Below are 23746 nucleotides of genomic sequence, written 5' to 3'. Positions count from 1 at the left end.
TATGGAATATAAGGAAGGATAGTGGATAATCAATAGCCGCTGTCTACTTGACGAATCAAGGGACAATGAAGTAATTAAACTATTGATCTAACGATAATTATAGAATAGGATTGAACTGCCGTTGTTGTAATCAGGTTCCGATATAGTCTTTTAGAACGCTGGTAGGACAACAGGGCAAGATTGGCTATTGCAGAATTCTCACGTTTATTAATAGAGATCTGGTTAGACTATAATTCTGTAGTATCCAAGTTTATCCATGAATGTTCACTTTATTAGTTGTGTGGATACAACATAGAGGTTCTTTTTGTACAATCCCAGAATCTGTTGTCTCAATTGAAACTCCAGAAAACGTAACATCTTATCGAAGTCCTTACCCGATCGCTTTAGTGTATCATCAAGTAGTACAGGATCAGATTAATGAATGGCTGGAAAATGGTGTCATAAAACGTGCTCCTGCTAACACTGAATGGAATTCGGCTCTAACTGTAGTAAAGAAGACAAATGCCAAGGGAGAAATAACTGGTTACCGTGTATGCCATGACCCTAGACATATTAATGCTCTTTTATCTTCTATTGACCGAATGCCTTTACCAAAAATATCTGAACTCTTTGAAGAACTAAAAGGAGCTTCAGTATATTCAACTCTGGATCTTAAATCGGCATTTAACTCTTTAAGGCTGCGAGAGGATCATGCTCATAAATTAGCTTTCTCATGGAATAATGTACAATACGTGCCAAGTGGTACTCCATTTGGTTTGAAACACGTATCTAGTGTGATGCAAAGAACAATGAGTATAGCACTTGAGAATATGCCTTTTGCTAGATGCTTTATCGATGATATAGTAGTCGCATCTACTTCAATTGAAGAACATAAACTACATTTAAAAGCAGTAATAAATAAGCTGACCAAAGTAAATCTCAAATTAAATCCTGATAAATGTAAATTCTTTCAAAATAAGATTAATTTACTTGGTTTTAGAATATCGCCTAAAGGTGTATCTCTTGACGTTCGTAAAGTTGCTAATGTACAAGATTTCCCTGTACCTAAAACAGGAAAGGATATCATGAGATACTGTGGTCTCATAAATTACTTCCGACCTCTTATCCCTAAAGCGTCCACACTCTTGGCTCCGCTAGATGCATTGAGGAATGAAAAATCACTTGAAAAAATATGGAACAGTAAACATCAAACATGCTTTGATAATCTTAAAAAGGTACTTTTGGAAGGAACCATTTTAGCCTATCCCGATTTAAATCGACCTTTCTGTGTTGCCACTGATGCTTCTAACGTTGGTGTGGGTGTCGTTCTGTATCAAGTGATTGATGGAAAAATGAAATATATTTCCATGATGGCGAAAAGTCTCTCTAAAAGTGAACGCAACTATTCAGCTACTAAGCGTGAATTATTGGCAGTAGTCTATGCATTAAAAAAGTTCCATAAATATCTCTGGGGTAATCACTTCACTCTATATACGGATCATAAAGCATTAACCTATCTTCACACACAAAAAATAGCTAACGTAATGCTGATAAATTGGCTGGATACTTTATTAAAGTATGATTTTAAAGTCGTTCATCTGCCAGGAATAGATAACATCTTACCTGATACACTTTCTCGTCACTATGAAATTGAGAATCCTGTCAATGAACTGGGAGGGGATAATGCTCGTCTGCTTAACAGAACAGCTATAAAATTACCTAGTATTAATGACGGTGAATACATAACACCAGCGGATTCAGAAGAACGTAAAAAACTTCTTCTTAAAGAGCATCTAAAAGGACATTTTGGTTCTGATGCAATCTATCATGCTTTAAAACGTAAAGGTATCTACTGGAATAATCTAAAAGAAGAAGCAGTAGAATTAGTAAAAAGTTGTGTACCCTGTCAACAATTTAACATAGTCAAAAAAGGTTATAACCCTTTAAGGCCTATAACAGCCACATTACCTGGTGATAGTTGGGGTATCGACTTAGCTGGTCCCATGAAAACTTCCTTGAATGGCAACAATTACTTACTGATTATGGTTGACATTGCTACTCGTTACTGCATATTGAAACCTATCCCTGATAAACAGTCTATGACGATTGTAAAGACATTAATCGATGTATTCTCTAATTATGGTTTTCCTCGTGTACTCCAATCTGATAATGGTGGTGAATTTGTAAATGAGCTTATGCAATTACTCGCTGAAAATGCTGGTTATGATCATAGACTTATATCTAGTTACCATCCCAGAGCTAATGGTGTAAGTGAACGTTGGGTACAAAGTGCTGTAAAAGCCATAAAGAAACAAGTCGAAGGTGCTAAAGCAGACTGGGATTTATATGTTCCTTCTACACAACTCTACCTAAATAGTAAATATAATGAACGTACTAAGACGCCACCCTTCACTTTAATGTTCGGTCGTAATCCAAATGACTTTGAAGATTTCAGTCAGGAAAAAATGAAGCAACTAAGGAAGAATTAAATACAGAACTTTTAAAAAATATAAAAAAGATGACAGAAATTGTATTTCCTGCTACAGTAGGTGGAAAAATGGTCCGGATGTTTTTAGAATATTCACAAATATTACTGTATCTTTACCAAATCTCAATCAAATTAAACGAAACAAAGATTATTTTGAAGAGAAATCATTACTTTATTTGTAATAAAGATTTGATACGTCACACAAAATTTCAAAGAGAGCCACAGGAGATCAAACATTTGAGCAACATCCGGACCATTTTTCAGGGTGCCTCATAATATCTGTTAATAGTCCGTATATCCCCCTTTTGCTTGAATTACAACTTTGATTCTAGCTGGCATACTGTCTATATACTTTCTACAACCATCTTTTGTAAATGTCGCCCATTGTTCTTCAATTCGATCCCATAGTTCATGAACGCCTTTAGCTCTGGTTTCATACGTACTTAATTTTAGCTTCAGGTGATGCCAAATGTGTTCAATCGGGTTTAGATCTGGGCTCTGAGCAGGCCAACTGTAAATAGACTTGCTGTCGAAGTTGTTTTCTTCAAACCAAGCTTTTGCAACCTTTGACGTATGTTTTGGATCGTTATCCTGCAGGAAGTAAATGCTTTTAGGATCATAATTGTAGTAATTTAGGGTGTCCATTAGCGTTGTATCCAATGTATGTATATAATCCTCTTTCTTCATTGTTCCATCATAAATACGACAAGCATACCCAGGACCATCGTATGTAATACAACCCCACATCATAACGCTGCCTCCACCTCCTTTTACTGTCAAGTCAAGATGGTAGAATCGGAGCTTGTCATCTGGTCTCTTCCAGTAGTACTTCACACCGTCTGATCCCCAAACGTTTATCTTAGTCTCGTCAGAGAATACCATACAACACCAATCATCTTTTGTCTAATCCTTGTGGTCATTGGCCCATGTAAGTCGCTTTTTCATATGAATAGCCTCTAAAAACGGCTTGTGCTTCTTGATACGGGCCTGGAATCCCATTGATTTTAAAAGTTTTAAGCAAGCAGAGTAGCCAATTACGCATCCAATATCACATAAATATCGTTGTACATCCTTCTCCGTCTTTAATTTACCTGTTATGACTGATCGTCCGATGTAGGGCTTGGTAGTAGCAGTAATTTCGGACTTACGGCCTGATTTAATGGGCCTCATGTTTGAAAACCATCTTCGCTTATAGTCACTGATAGTGCTTTTCTTGACTCCAGGCACTCGTTCTATGATTGACGAGTAGGAGTGATCGGATTTGAGTAAGGACTTGATGTTATTTTGTACATCCAAAGGCAAAGAGCGAACCATGTTTACAGTGGGTCAAAAAACTGCACCAACGCAACTCAGTTTTTCTGAAATACAAGTATAGCTCTGTCAGTTTAACAGTAAACATTACGAAACTTGGAGCAAAAAGAGTTAATACTGTTACTATTTATTGACAAAAGTTTCAAGGTCAGATGCGGAGTACTGATCTAAAGAGCACTCAGCAAAAAGAGGAGGTCGGTTGGTGCAGTTTTTTGACTTTTTTAATATTAGTGGATCCACCCTTCTTTGCTAAGACTGCTTGCATTCTGTCTGGCATACTGTGTATATATTTGATGCATTGTTCCTTAGTAAACGAATTCCATTCATTTTCGACTCTTTGCCACAATTCATGGATGCTGGTCGCCCTATTATCATACATGCTCAGCTTTAACTTCAAGTGATGCCATATATGTTCAATAGGATTAAGGTCTGGACTTCGTGATGGCCAATCGTCAATATAAAACATGCCACTATCCTTCATCCATTGCGTTGTGAACTTTGATCGATGTTTAGGATCATTGTCATGCTAAAATACCGACGTTTCCCAGTTAAGACCATAGTACTCCATATTGTCTTGTAGACTTGTACCAAGGATTTCTTGGTATACCTCTGAATTCATGGTACCATTATAGATCTGACATGCGTATCCAGGCCCTTCGCTGGTTATACAGCCCCCTAACATGAGGCCACCGCCTCCATGCTTCACAGTAACGTCGATATGCTGAGGCTGTAAATGATCACATTTTCTTTTCCAATAATACTTGCAGCCATCAGAGCCCCAAATGTTGATTTTTGTCTCACCAGAAGAGATGACACGTCGCCAATCATGTACTGTCCAATATTGATGCTTTTTTGCCCATGCTAATCGAGCCTTTTTGTGCTTTTCAGTCAATAATGGCTTCTTCTTTTTGATCTCAGCATAAATTTCAACTGAATGTACGACATTAATTGCCGATTGATACGACATAGGGCGCCCCAGCTCCTCCAACTTCATTTGCACGTCCTTGACAGTCCTCAAACAACCTGTGAGCACTTATCTCGTGATGTATAGGCGTGTTGACTCTGCCACAATGCTCGGTCTACCTCCTTTTTTACGTATTCCATCGTGCATCCACTTATTTGCATACCTATTGACGGTATTTCTATGCACTCCAACCCGTTTCTCAATGACTGCAGGATCATCACTGCTCTCTAATAATGTTTTGATACTGTTTTGAATATCGGATGGAAGCTTTTTGGGCATTTCTAATGATGGATAGATACTGACGATGTACAATGGGTTTGGGTAAAGCAGGAAAGAAAAAAAAAGAAAACAATTGCGAAAAACTTTTTTTAAAGTCCCCAGTGTGGCTAGGTATAAGAAAGATTAGATTAAATCTGCCGGAATAGTCTCAGTCCGGACGTATGATCTCAAATGCCTTTTCATTTTAAAAGTCAAAAAACTGCACCAACCGACCTCCTCTTTTTGCTGAGTGCTCTTTAGATCAGTACTCCGCATCTGACCTTGAAACTTTTGTCAATAAATAGTAACAGTATTAACTCTTTTTGCTCCAAGTTTCGTAATGTTTACTGTTAAACTGACAGAGCTATACTTGTATTTCAGAAAAACTGAGTTGCGTTGGTGCAGTTTTTTGACCCACTGTATATAAAACAGCAATAATAACGGAAGAAGACGAACGTATGCTAAATCAGCAAAAAAAAATGTAGATATTTATATTTTTTTGATTATTAATATGAATCTAATGTATTATTAATTATCTGAAACGGAAGAGATGACTTCTGAGTCAGCGGCATTGAACAATCTCGGTAATTAAAATCTTATGAGGCACCCGGAAAAATGGTCTGGATGTTGCTCAAATGTTTGATCTCTTGTGGCTCCCTTTGAAATGTCGTGTGACGTATCAAATTTTTACTAAAAATAAAGTAATGTTTTCTCTTCAAAATAATGTTTGTTTCGTTTCATTTGATTGAGTTTTGGTAAAGATGCAGTAATATTTGTGAATATTCTAAAAACATCCGGACCATTTTTCCACCTACTGTATCTTTCCTCTCAATGAAGACGGGACAATTCTCCCAGATCATTTAAAGAACAATAAGATCTATAAAACAACGAATTAAAAATTTTCATAATCGATTCAGTGATCATTCTTCAATCAAACATGTCAATTATTGAATCTACGCTCATTGATTTATCCAAGAATAAAAAGGAACAAGAGAGGACGAGACTCGATAAAGAGATTGTTTTATTTAATAAGAAAATTGTACTCTATTTATACTTTTCATACACGGATAATATTTCATGTCATGGATTAATAATTAATGAGTATGATATAGCTGATGACAAATAGATAAGGGCTACGTGTTCTTCTATTGTTATATTTGTCATAGAATACTCGTATATGATTGACTGCGGCTGACTGTGATTTAGTTCCTGGATTTAATGTAGTTTAACCGTGCAATTACGCAGCATCTTATCCTTAATGAAGATTATCCGAATTAACCTGTAGCTTGTCTATTGGGTACATTTACATGTAGCTTATTAATACTGTTTTCATATCGAGTTATGAATGATGGATACATCACTCATAGCTACTCATTTACCCGCCAACTGATAGAAGAATATAAATAGTAGACTTTGTAATGATTTCTTTTTAACAATTAAGGTTGTCTTAAAGTTCAGTCTCAAAAAGTATTCTTTAGGTTTTACTGCTACCTTTAAATTACTTTACCAGAACATGACACACTTAACCAATGTAGCGTTTTAGTGGTTCGAAGCCCATAGCTCCTGAATACTATTGTGGCCTCTTCATACGTATCATTGTTCGTTGCAGAATCATCAAATGCATCGACAGTTGTGTATAGATTTTAAATACGGGTAGTATCCGGTCCGCTATCACACCGTAACCACCGTTGACGGTGAGCCAGGAAATTTTTTTCGTCTTTGAAGGCCTGTAGCTCGTCAGGTAATACAGTGACACCTTCAAAAATACCACCATTGAAAGCGGAAAAATTATTTGCATCATTTGAGGTAACGGATGACTGTGTGTAACAAACAACGGGCACGCAATCGCTCTTTTTTAGTCCGCCAAAGGTAGTTTTTTTCCGTTGTAATGCGATTCACGAGCTGAGTTTACGTGTAACGGCCATAAAAGTTACACCATTCGATCCGGAAAATTCGGGTGCATTGATTGCTGTATTTGGATCTCACGTAGTACAAATACCTAGCCCGGAATCCTCTTGCATCGTATCTTTTCCTTCAGCCCATGACCAAGTGAGCAAAGGGTTCCACGCAATCATCACTTAAGCCATAGTAGCCTATGTACATCACAGCACGGTCCCAATAGTAATTCTCTTTGTTAACCAAATCTATATATTGATCATAGAGACCAAGGTCGAAGTTCAAATTGTTGGCTGTACTACTTTGTTCTAAGAGTATTGGGAATTTATAATGCCATTCAGGCAATTTGACTTCATAGCCATGATCAGGCACTATCTTGTTAATTATATCTCTGTGGAGTACACCATGGAGATATTGCTTCATACTAATAGCAGATGACCAGTGGCAACCATCTTCAGATAATTTAAATAGATCGGGTACAAACAAAGCCATAGACTTGCGGCACCGATGCGATTTTAATTGATCGGAAAATGGCTTCCACCAGCTACGATCAGAAGGCCGGTGAACTAAGGAAGACAGCATAAAGGCAATGAGTGCTACACCTGTAAGTTGCCGTGCTGTATACCGAGAATGTTTCTGACTATGGATGTTTTTTGCTAAAGCAACTAAAGAGTCCAGACGCTTTTCAACAAAGGATGAAAGAGTATGAGACTTGTACCAATTGACATGTGCTTGAAGATGGTTCCTAAGGAAATAGCGTTAAATATTTATATGTACGATGTCAATTACATACTTGGCCAAATCCATAGTATGATTATATAGTGCATCCCAATGATTCGCTGTGAAGCGCACTTCCAATCGCACTCCATATGACTTATACTTCATCAATGACAAACAGTGCTTCATCCTGGCCTAAATATTAATGTAAGCTACAGCCCGGTTTACATAATAAAATAATTACTTACTACATGCTTAATAAATCCTGGGGATACCTTGAATACGTCGTCAGCATCAAAATCTTTGCCATGTCTCTCTCCATATGTACTACGGCTGTAAAAAGGCTGTTTTGCATGGGAGTACGCGGAGACCCGAATAAAACCGGACTTGCGATTCCCGTACTTGAACCCACCAATACCTGAATGACCACAAAAAGGATCATGACGGTACATGCTCTTATGAAAGCTTTCGTCTTCAAAAAGCAATTCCAGTATAGACTGAAAATCTTTTCTTTCTCCAGTCGACCATAATCCTGTAAGACCAAGTTGAGGGCTTGCAAAGTTGATGCCTAAGTCCAGATAGAGGTTGCTAAGATCCATTTTGTCCCATATGAAGCCTTGTGAGGATAAGGCATGCACAAAATTCTCGTCCGCAACAAACCTGGATTTCATACCCATACCCCACGTTACAAAGAAGAAGTCGCCAAATATAGCACTTAGACTTGAGTTACGTGAAAGGATACCCCTCATAGCAGATATCAACTGCGACACCTCTTCCATACTTAAGCTAATGCCCTTCCCCAACCCAAAATCAGCAGCTGATTGGTAGTCTAAAGGTACTGGTACAACTGACGTATCAAAGATAATATCCAAAGCAGGGAGAAGGACCATATTGACGAACCTTTCATGATAAAGAACAGGTATAAAGTATGATGGGCGTGCACCTTCTGTCTGAACCATTTCACGATAAATTCCAGGGAAGAAAATGGCAACCTAGCAACTTTCTTTAAGATTCGTTTTTTCAAAAAAAAAAAAAAGTACCTGAAGCCTTTCGCTATGTAAAAATTGAACATTGGAGATTTTGTGCACACCAACTTTAACATCGTTCGTATATCTTTCATGAGACCAGGCTACTCCAGTATCAGTCGTGTAGCTACTACTGTATGGTGGTCTGATATCCAATGTACATGAGTGCTTTAAAGGCAGGTCGCTACTAACGTATGCAAAGGAGTCAATGTCTGTGGATATACGGATATCACCAGGAACAGGTTCGCAGCTGTTGTTAACAAATACCGGAGATAATTGGTCACTGCTGTTGTCGTAAACGCATCCAAGTATATGCTGAAGTACAGTAGGTCAAAAAACTGCTGCAAGGAATTGCAAAATTCATGTTTTACAGCTGCTTGTCCATGGATACTGCACCAAACTATCCCAAACTTTGACTGTTTGTACCTCAATAGAAAGTGCGTTTATTCGTCGATTATCGGATATGGGCAATGTTTATTGGTGGAATTTGATACTGCTAAAGGTAGTATTTTAAACATCCGGTATTTTTTACTTGTTTACATATGTTTGAAATAATGAATTTTAATACAACCCAACCGGTTGCCATCACAATTTTTCTCACTTTTGACGTGATTAGAATGTTATCTGTATTTAAGAGTGCTTACAATTCCTTTATTTTAAATTTTATATTCCCTTGTTTAAATTATTTCTCGTTTTTAGCCTCTCGTCAATTGCATGCATAAATCACTGTCAGAGGAGAAAGTAAACGATCTCAAACAGACATTAACCGGATCCACATCAAAATATGATATTGCTAAGGAGACTGGATTACATGAATCAACTGTTAGTAGATACTTTATAACGTTGTTTTCAAGTAGGACAGTGAGCACAGGTGATAGACCTACAGTAGTCTCCAAAGTGACGAAGCGGTTAATCAAAAGAAAAGTCATTGAAGGGGTTTTAAAGACTTCCAAAGAGGTATACCGGGAGCCAGTTGGATTTGGCTACGATATCTCGTACCAGTCAGAAATTAACATACTGAAATCAATGGAGTTCCATTTTCTGATAGAAAAAAAGGAGCCATTTCAGACAAAAGTGCATACGTAGCATCAGTTGAAATGGAACAAGGAGCATCAGGATTGGGCAATGGTTGACTGACAACAAATCGTTTACTTTAATGAAACCAAGATCAACGTATAGGGCTTTGATGGTGATAATCACTATCGGAAAAGGCCAAGTGACCTTTTTCAACATCATGACCTGGATTTTGTAATTCAGCATGAAGCTAGCAAATTGATGTCCTGGTGTTGTATAACCTCTGAAGGACCAGAATATGCTTGCTAAATTTACGATGGAAACTTGAACTCGGGTGTTTACCAGCATATTTTGAACACTATGCTTTGTGGTACTATGAAGTACTACAATTTCGACTGGTCCAACATTTAATTTTAGCATGACAATGACCCAAAGCACAAGGCATAATTTACAATGGCCTAGTTATGTAGTCACCAAGAGAGCTATATTAACGATTGGCCAGCTCAGAGCCCGGACTTAAATTCAATCGAGCACGTATGGCATCCATTGAAGTTGTAGCTCAATTATTACGAACGTAGAGCAAAGAACACAGATGTGCTTTGGGAACGAGTTGATGAAATATGAATTGACTTCGATAAATAACTTTGCCAAAGGCATGTAGATAACATTTTGAAAAGAACTCAAGAGATTATTAATAGAAAAGGAGGTTCAACTAAATATTAATAAATAAATTCATTCCGTTCAAATTTTCGTTTTTCCAAATTTTCAAATTGCGCATCTCATATTTCCTTCAATACTTATCCAATAGGGCTTAAACTCTTTCGGATTTTTCAAGACATGTAGAAGATTTACTATGTGGGAACAGAGGCAGTTTGTGCCATTGTAACAGGATGTGCGCTACAAAAACCAAGAAAAATGGATTCCTTGCAGCAGTTTTTTGACCTACTGTATATCATCGGATACCTGTCGATTCATACCGGATGAAAGATGCATAAATTCCTCAATTCCCATGGATGCTATGAATCATTGATTAGGCATATAATTATATGACGTTCATCACTGTACCACCAGCATTGAAAAAACGTTGACGATCCAATACAGACAAAGCATTCATGGGGCGCACTATATGTTCAACTTCGTCTAAAAAATATCAGATGATTATTTATGTCAAATAATGAAGTTACCTTCACGTAAACGTGTACGAGTACTAATCGCAACAATTGGCTCTACCAATTCACTAGAATTATTGCCAGAGGCAATTTCAACATAAGGTTCGAGATATAAATCAGACATAGTGTGAGTAATAGAAAAAAAGAATAAAGGAGAAAAATATAAAAGCAAAAAAAAAGAAAAAAGAATTAGTCTGGCATATTTATAGAAATATGAAGTGGACGGCGAAAACGTAATGATAACATAATTGCCGATAAAAATCACGCAATTTCATAATCAATAGCCGTGATTGGTGGGATATGACACAATTTTTGCGCTTTTTTTGCTTCTAAATAGCTATTGGCTGTTGCATTTATAATTTAAGGTATGATACCAAAAAGAAAAACCTCAAACATAGCAACAAAAACAAATTATGTCACACTATACAGTGTCTTTCACTTTGACAAAGCTTCACTATATGAATTATTCATGCTATTTACTTTCTTTAGCATATACTTCAAAAAAAAAAAGAAGATTATCTGACAGTCAAGCTCCAAGTGACAGTGAAATAAAAAATTTATTGTGTGTTTTACACGTCACAATTGTAATTCCGCAATATAAAAGAGCAATTTTCCATTTTCTCCTCTTTCTTTCCTCTTTTTTTTTTTTTTTTTTTTTTTGAAAGTCAACGTCGATATCAGGTATCGAACCCTCATAGTCTGATTGAAAGGCGTATATCTCAACCACCTGACCATGGAAAACTGAAATCTTTGTAAGCAAGTGTCTGCTGATCGCTAATATGACTCGAAGCGGATAGGCACTGCAAATAATGTAGGGGCTTTGACGTAGAATTTTAACAGACCTATCAATCATCAATCCGGAGATTTTATAATTTTTTTATGAGAAACCATTATATCTTGCTGTATTGCACTTTTTTTAATTTTGAAAAAAGATTTAGGTGCGAAAAAAATAAAGAAATTTATTGATATTTTTGTTTTTTTTTGTAGGGTAAGTATTCATAGAGTTATTCATATTTTAAAAAAGTGTCTTTTTTTTTCAAATGATCTTTTTTTGGAAAGCCTGTTCCCCTCTATCGTTTAAAGACCGATGTCTTCTTTTTTTTTATTTTGCTCAGAAAAATACATATTAGGAAGGCAGTCTGTGGTTTTTAGCTTAGATCATTAGAAATGTGTAACAGAAAGTAACAAAATAGTCGTGTTTGGGAAAAAAAAAGACTTGGTTAAAAAAAAAGACTTGGTAAAAAAAAAAAGACTTGGTAAAAAAAAAGATTTGGTAAAAAAAAGTTTAAGTAAAAAACAGTTTAAGTAAAAAAACAGTTTAAGTAAAAAAAAACAGGGTCTAGCAATAGAAAGTTCATTGTTCAAATGAATACAATAATCTAAGAGCGAATATACTTTATAGAAATGCAAATACTTTTACATTATAAAAAAAGAATACGTGTATATTCTAAAAGAATAAAAAAATAAAGAAGCTCTGCTGACATTTTGTTACAAGGCAGTTATAATTAACAAATACATACAAAACTTTTTGTTTATCAAATAAATATATTGCTTTATTATTTTTTATGACAAATATTGTAAAAGAATATATGCTTTTAAGCTTATACTAGTTTATTACTTACTTTATGTTTGCACATGTGCGTAATTTGCCATTAGCCATTAGCCATTAGCCATTAAAGATGTGGGGCAATGACAACTTTCTTTACCAAAAAGAACTTTTTAGCAACAGGCAACAATATAAGTCTGTTATTCTTATAGTTTCTTTAAGTTGGAAAGAACAACTTTGCTCATGAGGTTCATGTTCGTCATCCGAATGTGTCCCATTAGGAATTTCTAATGTAAAAAAAAAGGACATTAGTTTTAGTCACTATTTTTTTTTCTTATAAACTTACATTTGGCCAGTGCTTGGTCTTTTCTTTTTATCTTCTTTAATTTTGGCATCTAGTCTATTCCATGAAACAAGACTAGGGAGAAAAAAAAAGTTATTTTACTGCCTTATTTCATTGTTTAAGCACCGACTGTTTTTGCAAATTTAGTATTCCTTTTTTATCAGGCACGTTTTTTTTTCTTCCTTATTTCTTTACAAAATACTAAATTCTTTAAAATGAACAACATGAACAACACCAAAATCGCCTGCACTTGTACCGAATGCAGCATGCATCCCGGTGGATTTAGAAGACTCACCAAAAGAACTGTTCTTAGCCATAAGCGTTTAGACAGAATCAGAGGAAGAGGTTTTAGTTTTATTTTTTTTGTATAAAGGCACTCGTGTTAATGTAAAAAAAAAAAAAAAATAGAGTCTGGAAGACAATCAACCGAAGTCATGCAACAATCAGCAGCCATCCATGAAACCGAAAGTGAGCATACCACCTTTGAAGGTATATTTTCAGTCAACAAAGCATTTTATATTAGAAAGATTTTATTTATTGAAGTGTATTTTGCAACTTGTTAGACCACATGAATGTTGATGGAGAGGAGGAATTGAGCCACGAAGATCAGCTCAAGCATCTTTTGGTGCTTTACGTGGTTCTTTTCCAAGCAAAGCACCTCTCTGTGCAAGCTGGTGAAGAGTTATTAGCCTTTCTTTCTTTCTTTGTTCGTGCTCTTGGCCATGGCATGGAGATTCCAACAAAGATCTCCACAGCTCGTGCCATGGTCAACTACTCGTCTGCCAGCAGTGGTGTCTCCCGTTTTCTTGTCTGTTCCCTCTGCAGAAGCGTGTACACCATGGGAAGTTTGCATGCCCGACAATGCTCCTACGTCAGGTTTGCAAACAACCCTCACCGCCAAGAACAACCATGTGGTAATCCTCTTTATGTTGGAAGCACCGTCAAGCCTGCCCTTGAATATCCTTACAACTCAACTTTGGAAACCTTAAAGAAGTTTTTTGCTCGTCCTGCCTTCGAGTTTCAAACTGAGCAGTGGAGAAGTAGATCGGTGGAAGAGGATGTTCTTTACGACATTTATGATGGTAGAGTTTGGGGCCAGCTTGCTGACTCAAATGCTCAGCCATTTGTCAACAAAGAAAGGTCGCTGATGGTGTCGTTGAATGTGGACTGGTTCCAGCCTAGTGACGGTATGCACTACTCTTGTGGTGGTGTATACCTAACTATCAACAATCTCCCTAGAAGTTCGAGGATGAAGACTTCCAACATTATCCTCGTTGGCATGATTCCTGGTCCTGGCGAACCCACGGATGACCAAATTCAAAACTTCTTGCGGCCAATGGTGGATGAGTTGATTGTCCTGTACGATGGTGCGGTTATACCCACCTATCAATGCCCAAATGGTGTGCTTGTTCGTGTTGCTTTAATGTCAGTCAACTGTGACATACCTGCAGCACGTAAAGTAGCCGGGTTTATGGGGCAGTCAGCTCATAAGGCTTGTAACAAATGCTCAACTGTCTTTCCAAGAATCAGTACTGGCGCCAATTCATCCAAGCCTGATTTCTCCAACTTTGATGATGAGCATTGGGTAATGAGGGACAGCACCCAGCAAAGACGAGAGGCGTATGACTGGCTGAACGCGACCCATATCACCCAGCAAAAGGCATTGCAGACAAGTACGGGGAGTAAATGGAGCGAGCTTCATCGACTTTGCTATTTTGATGTGGTAAGATTGACAACTGTGGATCCAATGCACAACTTGTTCCTTGGTACACCAAAGAGGATGATTGAAGTTTGGGAAAGCCGTGGTTTGCTTACAGTAAATGATTTCAAGGCAATGGCTGATGAATCAAATTCAATTCTCATTCCTTCTCAATACTGCAAGATCCCTAGATGTATGTAACAAATATAAAAAACTTTAATTTATGTTCAAGCTAACAATTTTTTTTTTTAAAAAAAAAAGCCAAGGTTGAAAGTTCTTTCAGCAATATGAAATCTGACGAGTGGAGAACGTGGTGTGTTGTGCTTTCGCCTTTTCTCTTGAAACAAAAGCTGACAAGAGAGCACTTCGATGTTTGGATGCAGTATGTTGAAGCTGTGAAGTTGGTCACCGGCCCCTTGATTACAGTTGAAGACATAGAAATGGCGCATTCACTTTTTAAGAATTTTGGCAAGTCATGTGTTCAATTGTATGGAAACTCTATGACAACCCCCAATATGCATATGCACATGCATCTGAAGGAATGCTTTTTGGACTTTGGTCCTTCTTATGCCTTTTGGCTTTATGGTTTCGAACGCCTTAATGGTAATATAAAAAATATTAATATTAATTTCAAGACAGGCTTCGAAACAACCTATGCCATTATGTTTACACAAAATGTTCATACGCAAGACCTCATACATTCATTACATTCATTCATTAACACAAACAACGAAGATATGCTCCTATTGGTGAAATCGATAGAAGAGATAGGCGAGGTTACGAGTGACGAGAGTGGTTTAACGCCATTTGACTACTCTCGTTTCATAGACGGGCCTAGTTTATTCAATTCGACGATCACTGGTAGTGAGCCTCTACCACCATCATCCTTTCCTTTAAAATTCAACAAGAAAACAGAACTTATATGCCATGAGCATTGTGATGCTTTAAAAAATTACTATATGAACACCTATGCACCTATGATAACAAATACATACATTGATACCACCATACACTCATTCAAAAAAATCACTTTGCTTGGACAGCTTTATCAGCCAGCAAGTGCAAATTCATTATCATCATCACCATCATCATTCATTCAGGCCATTGTCGACAATCAACTGCGCATTGGTCAAATATCATATTTTTTTACTCATTCATTTGGTAACAACACTCATTACTTTGCATTTGTCAATTGGTACAGTCATGCGTCCCAACATTTCCCCTCCTTTGATGGTACTGGCATCCAAGTGTGGAAGAACCAGTATGAACCTGTGTCAAGACAAAACATACTTCCGATTCATCGCATTTACAATCCTGTTGCTGTCAAGCCTTACATTGACAATCATATTCTCACTCTCTCTCTTCCAAGAAAGATTTATATGTAGCAAATATGAAAAACAATTCAATCATTTATCATTATTTTTATCATTATCATTATTATTATTTTATATATTTTACTAAAGAATCATTCAATAGACTAGTTTTTTTTTAACAAATGTTTATTCAATTTGATAAGAGGCAACAAAACAAGAAACAAAAAAAAAAGGAAACAAAAAAGCGGATGCCTATGGCATTGGGTTCGCAGCAGCAGAGGAGGAAGGACCAGAAACAGAAGTGGGGAAGCCAAGAGCAGGGGAAGAAAAAGCCCAGGAAGGGTAGTACTCATGATCAAGTTTATCTGGGAACTCCATTTCAACATATTGTACTCTTCTTCTAATTGTTGGTGGAGCTCCCTTTTTCTTTAGTAGTTCTCTGTGCCCTTTCTGGAGCTCTTTGTGGAATTCCACTACCTGTAGGCAATTAAGGTATATTAGAAAATGAGATTTATTGATATGTCATACTTACTCTTTCACTTCTGAATGATGGCCGTTTGACAATAAACGTACGGCCATCTTCATCTTCTGGGCCATTCTCCTCATCAGAGGTCCAATCAACCGTCAAGATCTTTTCGGCAAATGGGAACCGTGCTTGGTATGCAGCTGCGTTAGCGTTGTAAGCAACCCTCCTGTTAAGGAGTTTCTATTATAAAGTATTGATGTAAGTATTATAGGCATTTTATATTACAATTTTTAAATATCAAGTACTTACTGCATTTACGCGGCTGCGGCAGGCTGACGTTGGTGTCGTCACAGCTTTCCCATTTGCCTTATCCACCATGTAATAGAACTTGCTTCTAATCATGGTGAATACTTGCGAATCAGTCAGGCCATTGAAGCGTTGGTGCTTCCTGACTTCATCGCGCAACAGATTTTTTACTTTTCTGTTGGCCTTGTCGGTGATGGACTTGAGTGTATCAAACTTGATGCCACGGCCAACCAAGTATTCACGGTAATGATCAGCTATGTGATCCTATAATGTAAGTAAGAAACAAAGTTATTAAATTGTATTTGCTAATTGATACTTTAATTTTAAACTTACACTACACTGCTTTTTGATCCTGTTGATCTCAGCCACATCAACATACTGCTGCCCTTGCTGTGGCTGTTGAACTGGGTGCTGCTGCTGCTGCTGCTGCAGTTGTTGCTGTTGCCACATTTGAGCAAAAAACTGCATTTGGGCAGCCATCATCTCTGGTGTGAGAGCAGAGGCTGCTCCAACGGCCTCTGCACCAGTATGGCTGCCAAAGCTTGCAACGGAAGCAGACACAGGGACAGGAGCGGACACGGGAACAGGAAAAGGAACAGAAGCAGAAGCAGAAGCGGAAACAGGAGCAGAAGAAAGAGAAGAAGAAGGAACAACAGTGGATGATGATCCAGCAATATTTGAAGAAACTCTTGCCCTTTTGGGGGCATTGCTGGGAACGTTGATGGGAGTGGCGACGCGTCTGGACATTTTTTAAAATAAAGTATAAAGAGGGGAAAAAAAAGAAAAACGTCCTACATTGTTTTTTTTTTATATTCTTTAGTTTAGTTTGTACTCTTTCTTTTTTTTTTTTAAAAAAAAAAACTATTGGGGTTGAAGATGTTAAATTTAAATGAAGAATAAGTCTAACAATATATAAACAAGCTTTTTGAATATTTTAATAGCTGTTCTAATTTCAGAAATGGTGTTAGAATGAGCTTTCATGGTTATTAGATTTGACTGATGCTGAATAGTTGTAACACTAGTAAAATGAGGCTATAAAAAAAGTATTTTTTTTTCCCTTTTTTCTTTTTTTTTTTTTTTTTAAAAAAAAAAACAATCTTCATAAAAGGTAAGTTCTTCATATTATATATACTATATTCCTGCTCTAATGGTGCTTTTACTTTAGTAAAATAATATCGGTTGCTTTCTTGATGTTTGAAATGGTCTTTATAAAGTCTTTTTCCCAGGATTATCGTTGCTTCCTTTACTTGTTGGTATAAGCTTAACTAGTGTCTTTTTTTTTTCTTTTTTTTTCCTGTTCCATCTAAAGCAAGGTACTATTACTTTTACTATATACTCGATTGCTAATAGCTATTATAGATGCGTGTTGCTTCCCTTTTCTTTACTTATTGGTATAAGCTTAGCTAGCTTTGTTTTTTCTGAACCCATCTAAAGCAAGGTACTATTACTTCTATTACATAACCTATATAGCTAATAATTATCATAGATACATGCTGCTTCCTTTTTTATTTGTTGGTATAAGCTTAGCTAGTCTTCTGGCCTATCTAAAGAAAGGTACTATTACTTCTACTACGTATACTCAATAGCTAATAATTATTATAGATACGTGCTACTTTGCTTTGGCCTTTACTATTTCTTTCTCGCCCTTGCTTTGGTTCTTGAGTACTGATGTCTTTCCTTCTTTTGCTTTGAGTGCTCAAGCCCTTGAATCCTTGAATCTTTGAATCCTTGTGTCTTTGCATCCTTGAGCTTGCCTTTTTTTTTTTTTTTTTTCTCATGAGAACCTTTTGAGTTCCACGAGATTAATTGATGTATTTTTAGATTAGATGATGCTATTTTGGTGACAATAGGTAAGTCAAATAAGCTTTTAAAGCACTACAAGCAAAGAAATACTCTATATTGTTATTATTATTTTATTTGAATAAAAAAAAAGCTATTTTTATAAACCAAATCCCTATTTTTTTGTGTATATAAAGCAATATAAGTGGTTCATAAAGAAGTATATAAAGCAATATGAGTGGTCGATAAAGAAGTTTATAAGGCAATATGAGTGGTTTATAAAGATCAAAAAGACAAATAAAGCATTGATTTGAAAAGTATCATTGGTCCCCAATTTTTTTCTGACGTAGAAAAGACTATGAAAAGCAGCTACCAAGATAGACGTCCTCGCACATTAAGGATTAAATCTACTTAGAACTCTGAATTATCACTCCCGTCAGTATCTGCATTAGCAAAACGCAGAATAAATAATAGAATCATAGGTCAATAAACGGTGCAGATGTTGACGTCGGCATAAATATGCATTCAATCACAGATTTTCATATCGCTGAACATAAAAGCATATACCTAACAATTAACGGTTCGCAGAGTTTGCACAATTATTTCCAGTGGTTTTGCGGCTCGGATTGTTGTTGTGCGGACCGGGTAATATTTTCTTATTGTTTGGTGCTTTTGTGGCTGTATTGGGAAATAGTGTCAAGTTACACAGATCGCCCCTTTAGCTCAGACGCGAAAGATATTAGAGTTCCCGTAAGACAAGTTAGATATGAAGATTCTATGGTGTCTAAATATATACAAGATCGAGAACTCAATTGTTCTAGAAGAACAAGAAGTAACGGAATGTCAAAAAGAGTTTTATTATAAATAGTGTTGATGTGATAATAATAAACGAGATACAGTCTTCTTCCCTTTTTTTTTATATACTTACTTTACGCTTTTAAAAGTCTTACTGCCTAAAGAGGTTCCCATACTATCAATTGAAAGTCGTATTATTCAAGGTAAACATAGTTGGGGAAAACACACATATCAAGTGGTCCGGCCTACCAGATAAAGTATATTAATCGGTGATGTATATTCAAGGTTATATTAAAATGTCAAGCTTAAATCAAGAGAATCAAGTCTTTTCCGGTGCGTTGACAGGTGAAAGTCAACAGGGAAACAAGATGATGCGTTATGTTAATGAGCCTAAGAGCTTCTCTGGTTATACCAAATATCCAGGTGGTGATATCTGTACGGAAGCTTACACTTGGTTAAACCGAATGTCGCGTTTAAAAGCTACTGCAAAGTTATCAGACAAAGAAATTCTTTTCATTGTGGGTGATCACCTTGTAGAGAAAGCTGAAACCTGGTGGAATGTCGTTGGTTCTAAGTCTGAATCTTGGAAAGAGTTTTCTGAGCTGTTCAAGAAACAGTATATGGTGGACCAGGAAGACAAGTGGTGGCGTCAACTTCAAACTATGAAGCAAGGTCCTCAGGACAGTATCGACGATGTGGCCCTGAAAATGGAGGAACTCTTTGGTCTTCTGGGTTCGATGAGTGATGCTTTCCAGGTCAGAACGTTTTTGGGTGCTGTAAATCCTGCTATTGCATTTGAAGTTGAAAAGGATGAAACTCCCAACACGTTTTCTGCTGCCAAAAAGAAGGCTAAACAGATTGAAAGAAGTTTAGCAAAGTATGGTGCTAATGGCGTGATGGGTACTCGTGGCTTTAGTAATGGTACTATTGTGGAGAATGATAATGTTGGTTCTCAGCATGGCTGGAACTCCTCTTCATCGACCGTCTCATCTTTGGCTGAAAGGCTAGAACAATTGCGGATTAACTTGGTGCAATTGAGCAATGTTGTCATGGGTCAAGAGAGGGTTGCTCCTCAGGTTGTAAACCCTAAGCCAGTTCGTCGAGGTTTGGTCTGTTTCTTTTGTGACGAAGAAGGTCATCGCAAGTTTGAATGTCCTAAGTTCTTGGAGAACCAAAACGGTGGGGCCATAAATCAAACGCCGGCTACTGGGTCTAATGCTATTCCTGTGAACCAGGGAAAAGGCCTGGAGCGTCAGTAAAAGAGGTGACTGACGCTCATAAAATTAATCAAAATCCTCAAAATTTTGGTGACGTCAACTTGGTGGACACAATCTGCCAAGATAGTGGTGATGGTTTGGCTGAGGTGTACGTGTCCAAAAGAAGAATGGATACTCCTCCTTCGGTCTCTGCTTCAGATGCCCATGTGGATAAACGACCAGTGGCGGGTACGGGTCAAGTGTACTCAGGTTTGCAACAAGCTACGTCGTCAAGTCAACCTTTTGGTGCTGGTGTTCCTGTGGTTGTTGGTGCTCCCGTTGGTGGTGGTGTTCCTTCAAACACTCAAATGGGTACATTGCCTGGTCTTCAAGGTGGACCTACGGTTAAAAGGGTGGTCAAGAAACGTACACGTGGGAAAGCTCGTCGTTTACCTGTCAAAATTAAAAAAAAAGGAAACGTCTGGGAGGTGCTGGATGGCACGAATGCTGGTCTGTCTGTAGCGGGTCTAATTGCTATGGATCGTGGTATTCAAAGAGATGTCATCGATGGCATTCGCTTCTTACGAGAAAAGCAAGCATCCCTTAGATCGAACGAAAAGGTAGCTACAAAGGGGCGTAGGATCGAAGAAAATTCTAGTGCTGTTCCTATGGTGATCAATGTGGTGGATCAAGACGGTTATGGTAGTGATTCTAGCATTGTTTCTGGTGATGACTTGGTTTCTAATGACGATTCTGACTGGCAGTCTACATTTTCGCTTTCAGATGGTTCGAATGATAGCGTAAACTTTAGTGAAGATTGGGATGATGGTGTTTCTGTCTATCATTATCCTTACAGTCTAAATCAGATGAAGCAAGGTTCTCCCTTGAAGGGAGTGGTAAATATTAATGGCAAGTCGGTGGTGGCTATTTTTGATACTGGTGCAAGCGTTAGTGTCATTGGGAAAGCGTTGGCAGCTTCTTTGGGTCTAAGACCTAATGGTGATACTTTGGCGTTGACTGGTCTGGAGAATAAGCAAGGTGATGACAGTCCAATTGTAAGTGATGTGCCCATATGCATCGCGGGTAAGATACGTCCGGAGCACATGTGTATCCATGATTCGGGTAATACTGATCTGTGTCTGCTGGGGATTACGTGGTTTCAAGCCTATGGTATCGAACTGGATTTAATTAATTCCGTGGTTAAAATACCTACGACAACTGGGATGGTTAAATTGCAGGGTTACACGTCTCATATCAAGGATCGGTCGCTATTGAATTCAAAGGTTATGCTTCCTTCGGTGTTGGATGCGAGTGCGTCAATTAAAGCTACGGTGGGTTCTGATGATGATCGCCGGGTCTATATGGTGCAAAATAGTCAAAATCATGTGGATGCTTATGAAGATGTGTTGATTCCAGATGGTGAAGCGTTGGAAGAAGAATTTAAGTATAATGCTGATAATATTACTATTGGTGTTTTACCTGAATTAGCAGATGTAGTAGAAAAATACAAGGAATGTTTTTCTGAGGTCTCTGGTCTGGGTCGTGTCACTGGGTATAAAATGGATCTTCCGCTGGTAGATGGCGCGACTCCTATTAGAACGAAACCTTTTAGGATCAGCTGGCAAGAAGAAGAAGTCCTAGATCAATACTTACAAGAAATGCTGGATCTAAATATAATCAAGCCATCTAATGGTCTTTGGGCTAGCCCTTGTTTCTTCATACCAAAGAAGGATGGGTCGTTGCGTTTGGTGATCGATTATCGTAAATTGAACAAGATGGTCAAACAAGACGCGTACCCTCTTCCTCATATCGATGAATTGTTGGACTCTGTAGGTGGTGCTACGATCTTCTCTACTCTAGATTGTACGTCAGGCTATCATCAACTTCCGCTAAATGAAGAGCATGCAGAAAGGACTGGGTTTGTCACTAAGCGAGGGACCTTTTCTTTTAATGTATTACCTTTCGGGATTACTACTGGGTGCAGTCAATACCAAAGAATGATGCATTCGATTCTGTCGAAATACGTGGGTGACTTTGTGCTGATCTTCTTGGATGATATTTTGGTGTATTCAAAATCTGTAGAAGAGCATCGTTACCATTTGTCTCTGTTGTTAGAAGCATGTGCGAAAGCGAATCTTAAGTTGAAGCGCAAGAAGTGTAAGTTTGGAGAAAGTCAAGTCGAGTATCTGGGTCATGTCATTACTGCTGATGGTGTACTGCCTAGTGATCATAACATCAACAAGGTGAAGATGTTTGAAACTCCTGCTGGTGTGGATGATGTTCGTTCTTTTCTGGGTCTGACCGGGTACTATCGCAAGTATGTCCCTGGGTACGCTACGATGGCTGAACCTTTGACGCGTTTATTAAAGAAAACAGTGCCTTTTAGCTGGGGTCCAGACCAACAATCGTCATTTGATCAGTTTATCAAAGCTCTTACCCAAACGCCAATATTATCCTACCCTGATCGAAAGAAGATCCAAGTGCTCTCTGTGGATGCTAGCTTGAAAGGTCTGGGTGCGATCCTGTCTCAAGTGGATGATGCTGAAACCATGGCGAATGAGCGGGTGTTATCCTATGCTTCTAGAAGTCTGCGTGGAAGTGAAGTGAACTATGCGATTACGCATTTGGAGGCTCTGGCTGTTGTTTGGGGTGTTACTCACTACAAACATTACCTGAAAGGGCGACCTTTTGTATTGATCACTGACCATTCGAGTCTGGTGTACATTTTCAAGCCAAGTCGTATTACGCCTAAGTTGTCAAGATGGGCTGCTGCTTTGTTAGATTATGACTATGAAGTGCGTTATCGTCCGGGTAAATGTAATCCTGCGGATGCGTTGTCTAGAATCTGTAGTAAGGAGGATAGTGATCAATCGGTGGTGGGATATGAAAATGGATCGGTTGCTAATGAATCGAAGAATGATGAGAAAATGGTTTTTGCTGCTGGTGTTACTCGTGGTGATTGAATGCTGTAATAATTGATGAAGATTATTTTGGAAAAACTTTTTATATCGTGAATTGCTTTAAATCTTTTTACTTTTCATCTTCTTTTACTTATCTTTTTATCTTTACTTTTACGTCTTTATCTCTCTTTACAAAAAAATTTTACTTCGCTTTTTACTTTGGAAAAGGGTGATAAATAATAAAGTTTACTGTTGCTATAAAAGAAGAGTAATTGGGTCCTTTTAAAGTTCAATATCCTTTCTGCTTACAAGATTTGGTCTTTAATCGTATGTTTCTGCGTTTGGTATCAAATATAATGGCTATTAGTTTCGCTTGGTTTCTGACTATCTATCACTATTTGGCTGATGGTTCGCTGCCTGAAGATTGTGATAAGAAGACGGCGCAACGTATAAGGTATCAAGCAAAGAAGTGGTGTCGGTCTGATGATGGTTCCTTGTTGGAAAAGGGAACAGGTAGAAGATTACTTCACGAAGGCGACGCGTTAGAAGTGGTTAAAAGGATACACCAAGAGGGTCATTTTG

General features: G+C 37.7%; 10 protein-coding genes across 10 annotated transcripts; 4 read left to right on the top strand and 6 right to left on the bottom strand.

Annotated features, from left to right (window-relative positions):
• Positions 1-260: 260 nt before the first annotated feature.
• On the top strand, positions 261-2468 carry RO3G_06737 (uncharacterized protein; the record flags this gene model as incomplete). The annotated part of the gene is made up of 1 exon (XM_067661327.1): positions 261-2468. One exon carries the CDS (start codon positions 261-263, stop codon positions 2466-2468), a length of 2208 nt encoding a protein of 735 aa, XP_067517428.1.
• A 902-nt stretch (positions 2469-3370) lies between these two features.
• Positions 3371-3781, bottom strand: RO3G_06736 (uncharacterized protein; the record flags this gene model as incomplete). Its single annotated transcript, XM_067661326.1, has 1 exon — positions 3371-3781. One exon carries the CDS (start codon positions 3779-3781, stop codon positions 3371-3373), a length of 411 nt encoding a protein of 136 aa, XP_067517427.1.
• Positions 3782-4304: 523 nt separating this feature from the next.
• On the bottom strand, positions 4305-4745 carry RO3G_06735 (uncharacterized protein; the record flags this gene model as incomplete). Its single annotated transcript, XM_067661325.1, has 1 exon — positions 4305-4745. One exon carries the CDS (start codon positions 4743-4745, stop codon positions 4305-4307), a length of 441 nt encoding a protein of 146 aa, XP_067517426.1.
• Positions 4746-7034: 2289 nt separating this feature from the next.
• Positions 7035-8572, bottom strand: RO3G_06734 (uncharacterized protein; the record flags this gene model as incomplete). The annotated part of the gene is made up of 4 exons (XM_067661324.1): positions 7035-7641; positions 7690-7808; positions 7862-8181; positions 8287-8572. 4 exons carry the CDS (start codon positions 8570-8572, stop codon positions 7035-7037), a joined length of 1332 nt encoding a protein of 443 aa, XP_067517425.1.
• A 1931-nt stretch (positions 8573-10503) lies between these two features.
• Positions 10504-10945, bottom strand: RO3G_06733 (uncharacterized protein; the record flags this gene model as incomplete). The annotated part of the gene is made up of 4 exons (XM_067661323.1): positions 10504-10549; positions 10599-10668; positions 10718-10792; positions 10837-10945. The coding sequence occupies 4 exons, from the start codon at positions 10943-10945 to the stop codon at positions 10504-10506; spliced, it is 300 nt and encodes a 99-aa protein (XP_067517424.1).
• A 1699-nt stretch (positions 10946-12644) lies between these two features.
• RO3G_06732 (uncharacterized protein) lies at positions 12645-13027 on the bottom strand (the record flags this gene model as incomplete). Its single annotated transcript, XM_067661322.1, has 3 exons — positions 12645-12654; positions 12714-12785; positions 12906-13027. 3 exons carry the CDS (start codon positions 13025-13027, stop codon positions 12645-12647), a joined length of 204 nt encoding a protein of 67 aa, XP_067517423.1.
• Positions 13028-13144: 117 nt separating this feature from the next.
• On the top strand, positions 13145-14610 carry RO3G_06731 (uncharacterized protein; the record flags this gene model as incomplete). Its single annotated transcript, XM_067661321.1, has 2 exons — positions 13145-13199; positions 13274-14610. 2 exons carry the CDS (start codon positions 13145-13147, stop codon positions 14608-14610), a joined length of 1392 nt encoding a protein of 463 aa, XP_067517422.1.
• Positions 14611-15974: 1364 nt separating this feature from the next.
• Positions 15975-17241, bottom strand: RO3G_06730 (uncharacterized protein; the record flags this gene model as incomplete). The annotated part of the gene is made up of 4 exons (XM_067661320.1): positions 15975-16199; positions 16255-16428; positions 16498-16758; positions 16828-17241. The coding sequence occupies 4 exons, from the start codon at positions 17239-17241 to the stop codon at positions 15975-15977; spliced, it is 1074 nt and encodes a 357-aa protein (XP_067517421.1).
• Positions 17242-19364: 2123 nt separating this feature from the next.
• RO3G_06729 (uncharacterized protein) lies at positions 19365-23227 on the top strand (the record flags this gene model as incomplete). The annotated part of the gene is made up of 3 exons (XM_067661319.1): positions 19365-20323; positions 20413-21319; positions 21503-23227. 3 exons carry the CDS (start codon positions 19365-19367, stop codon positions 23225-23227), a joined length of 3591 nt encoding a protein of 1196 aa, XP_067517420.1.
• A 293-nt stretch (positions 23228-23520) lies between these two features.
• Positions 23521-23677, top strand: RO3G_06728 (uncharacterized protein; the record flags this gene model as incomplete). Its single annotated transcript, XM_067661318.1, has 1 exon — positions 23521-23677. A coding segment is annotated over one exon (157 nt), but the record flags the coding sequence as incomplete, so codon positions are not given.
• Positions 23678-23746: the final 69 nt, after the last annotated feature.

Source organism: Rhizopus delemar, genomic scaffold (genome assembly GCF_000149305.1).
Source record: "Rhizopus delemar RA 99-880 supercont3.5 genomic scaffold, whole genome shotgun sequence".
Taxonomy (NCBI): Eukaryota; Fungi; Mucoromycota; class Mucoromycetes; order Mucorales; family Rhizopodaceae; genus Rhizopus; species Rhizopus delemar.
Note: the sequence above shows the minus strand (reverse complement) of the source record. Positions and strands in the feature narration are given on the sequence as shown.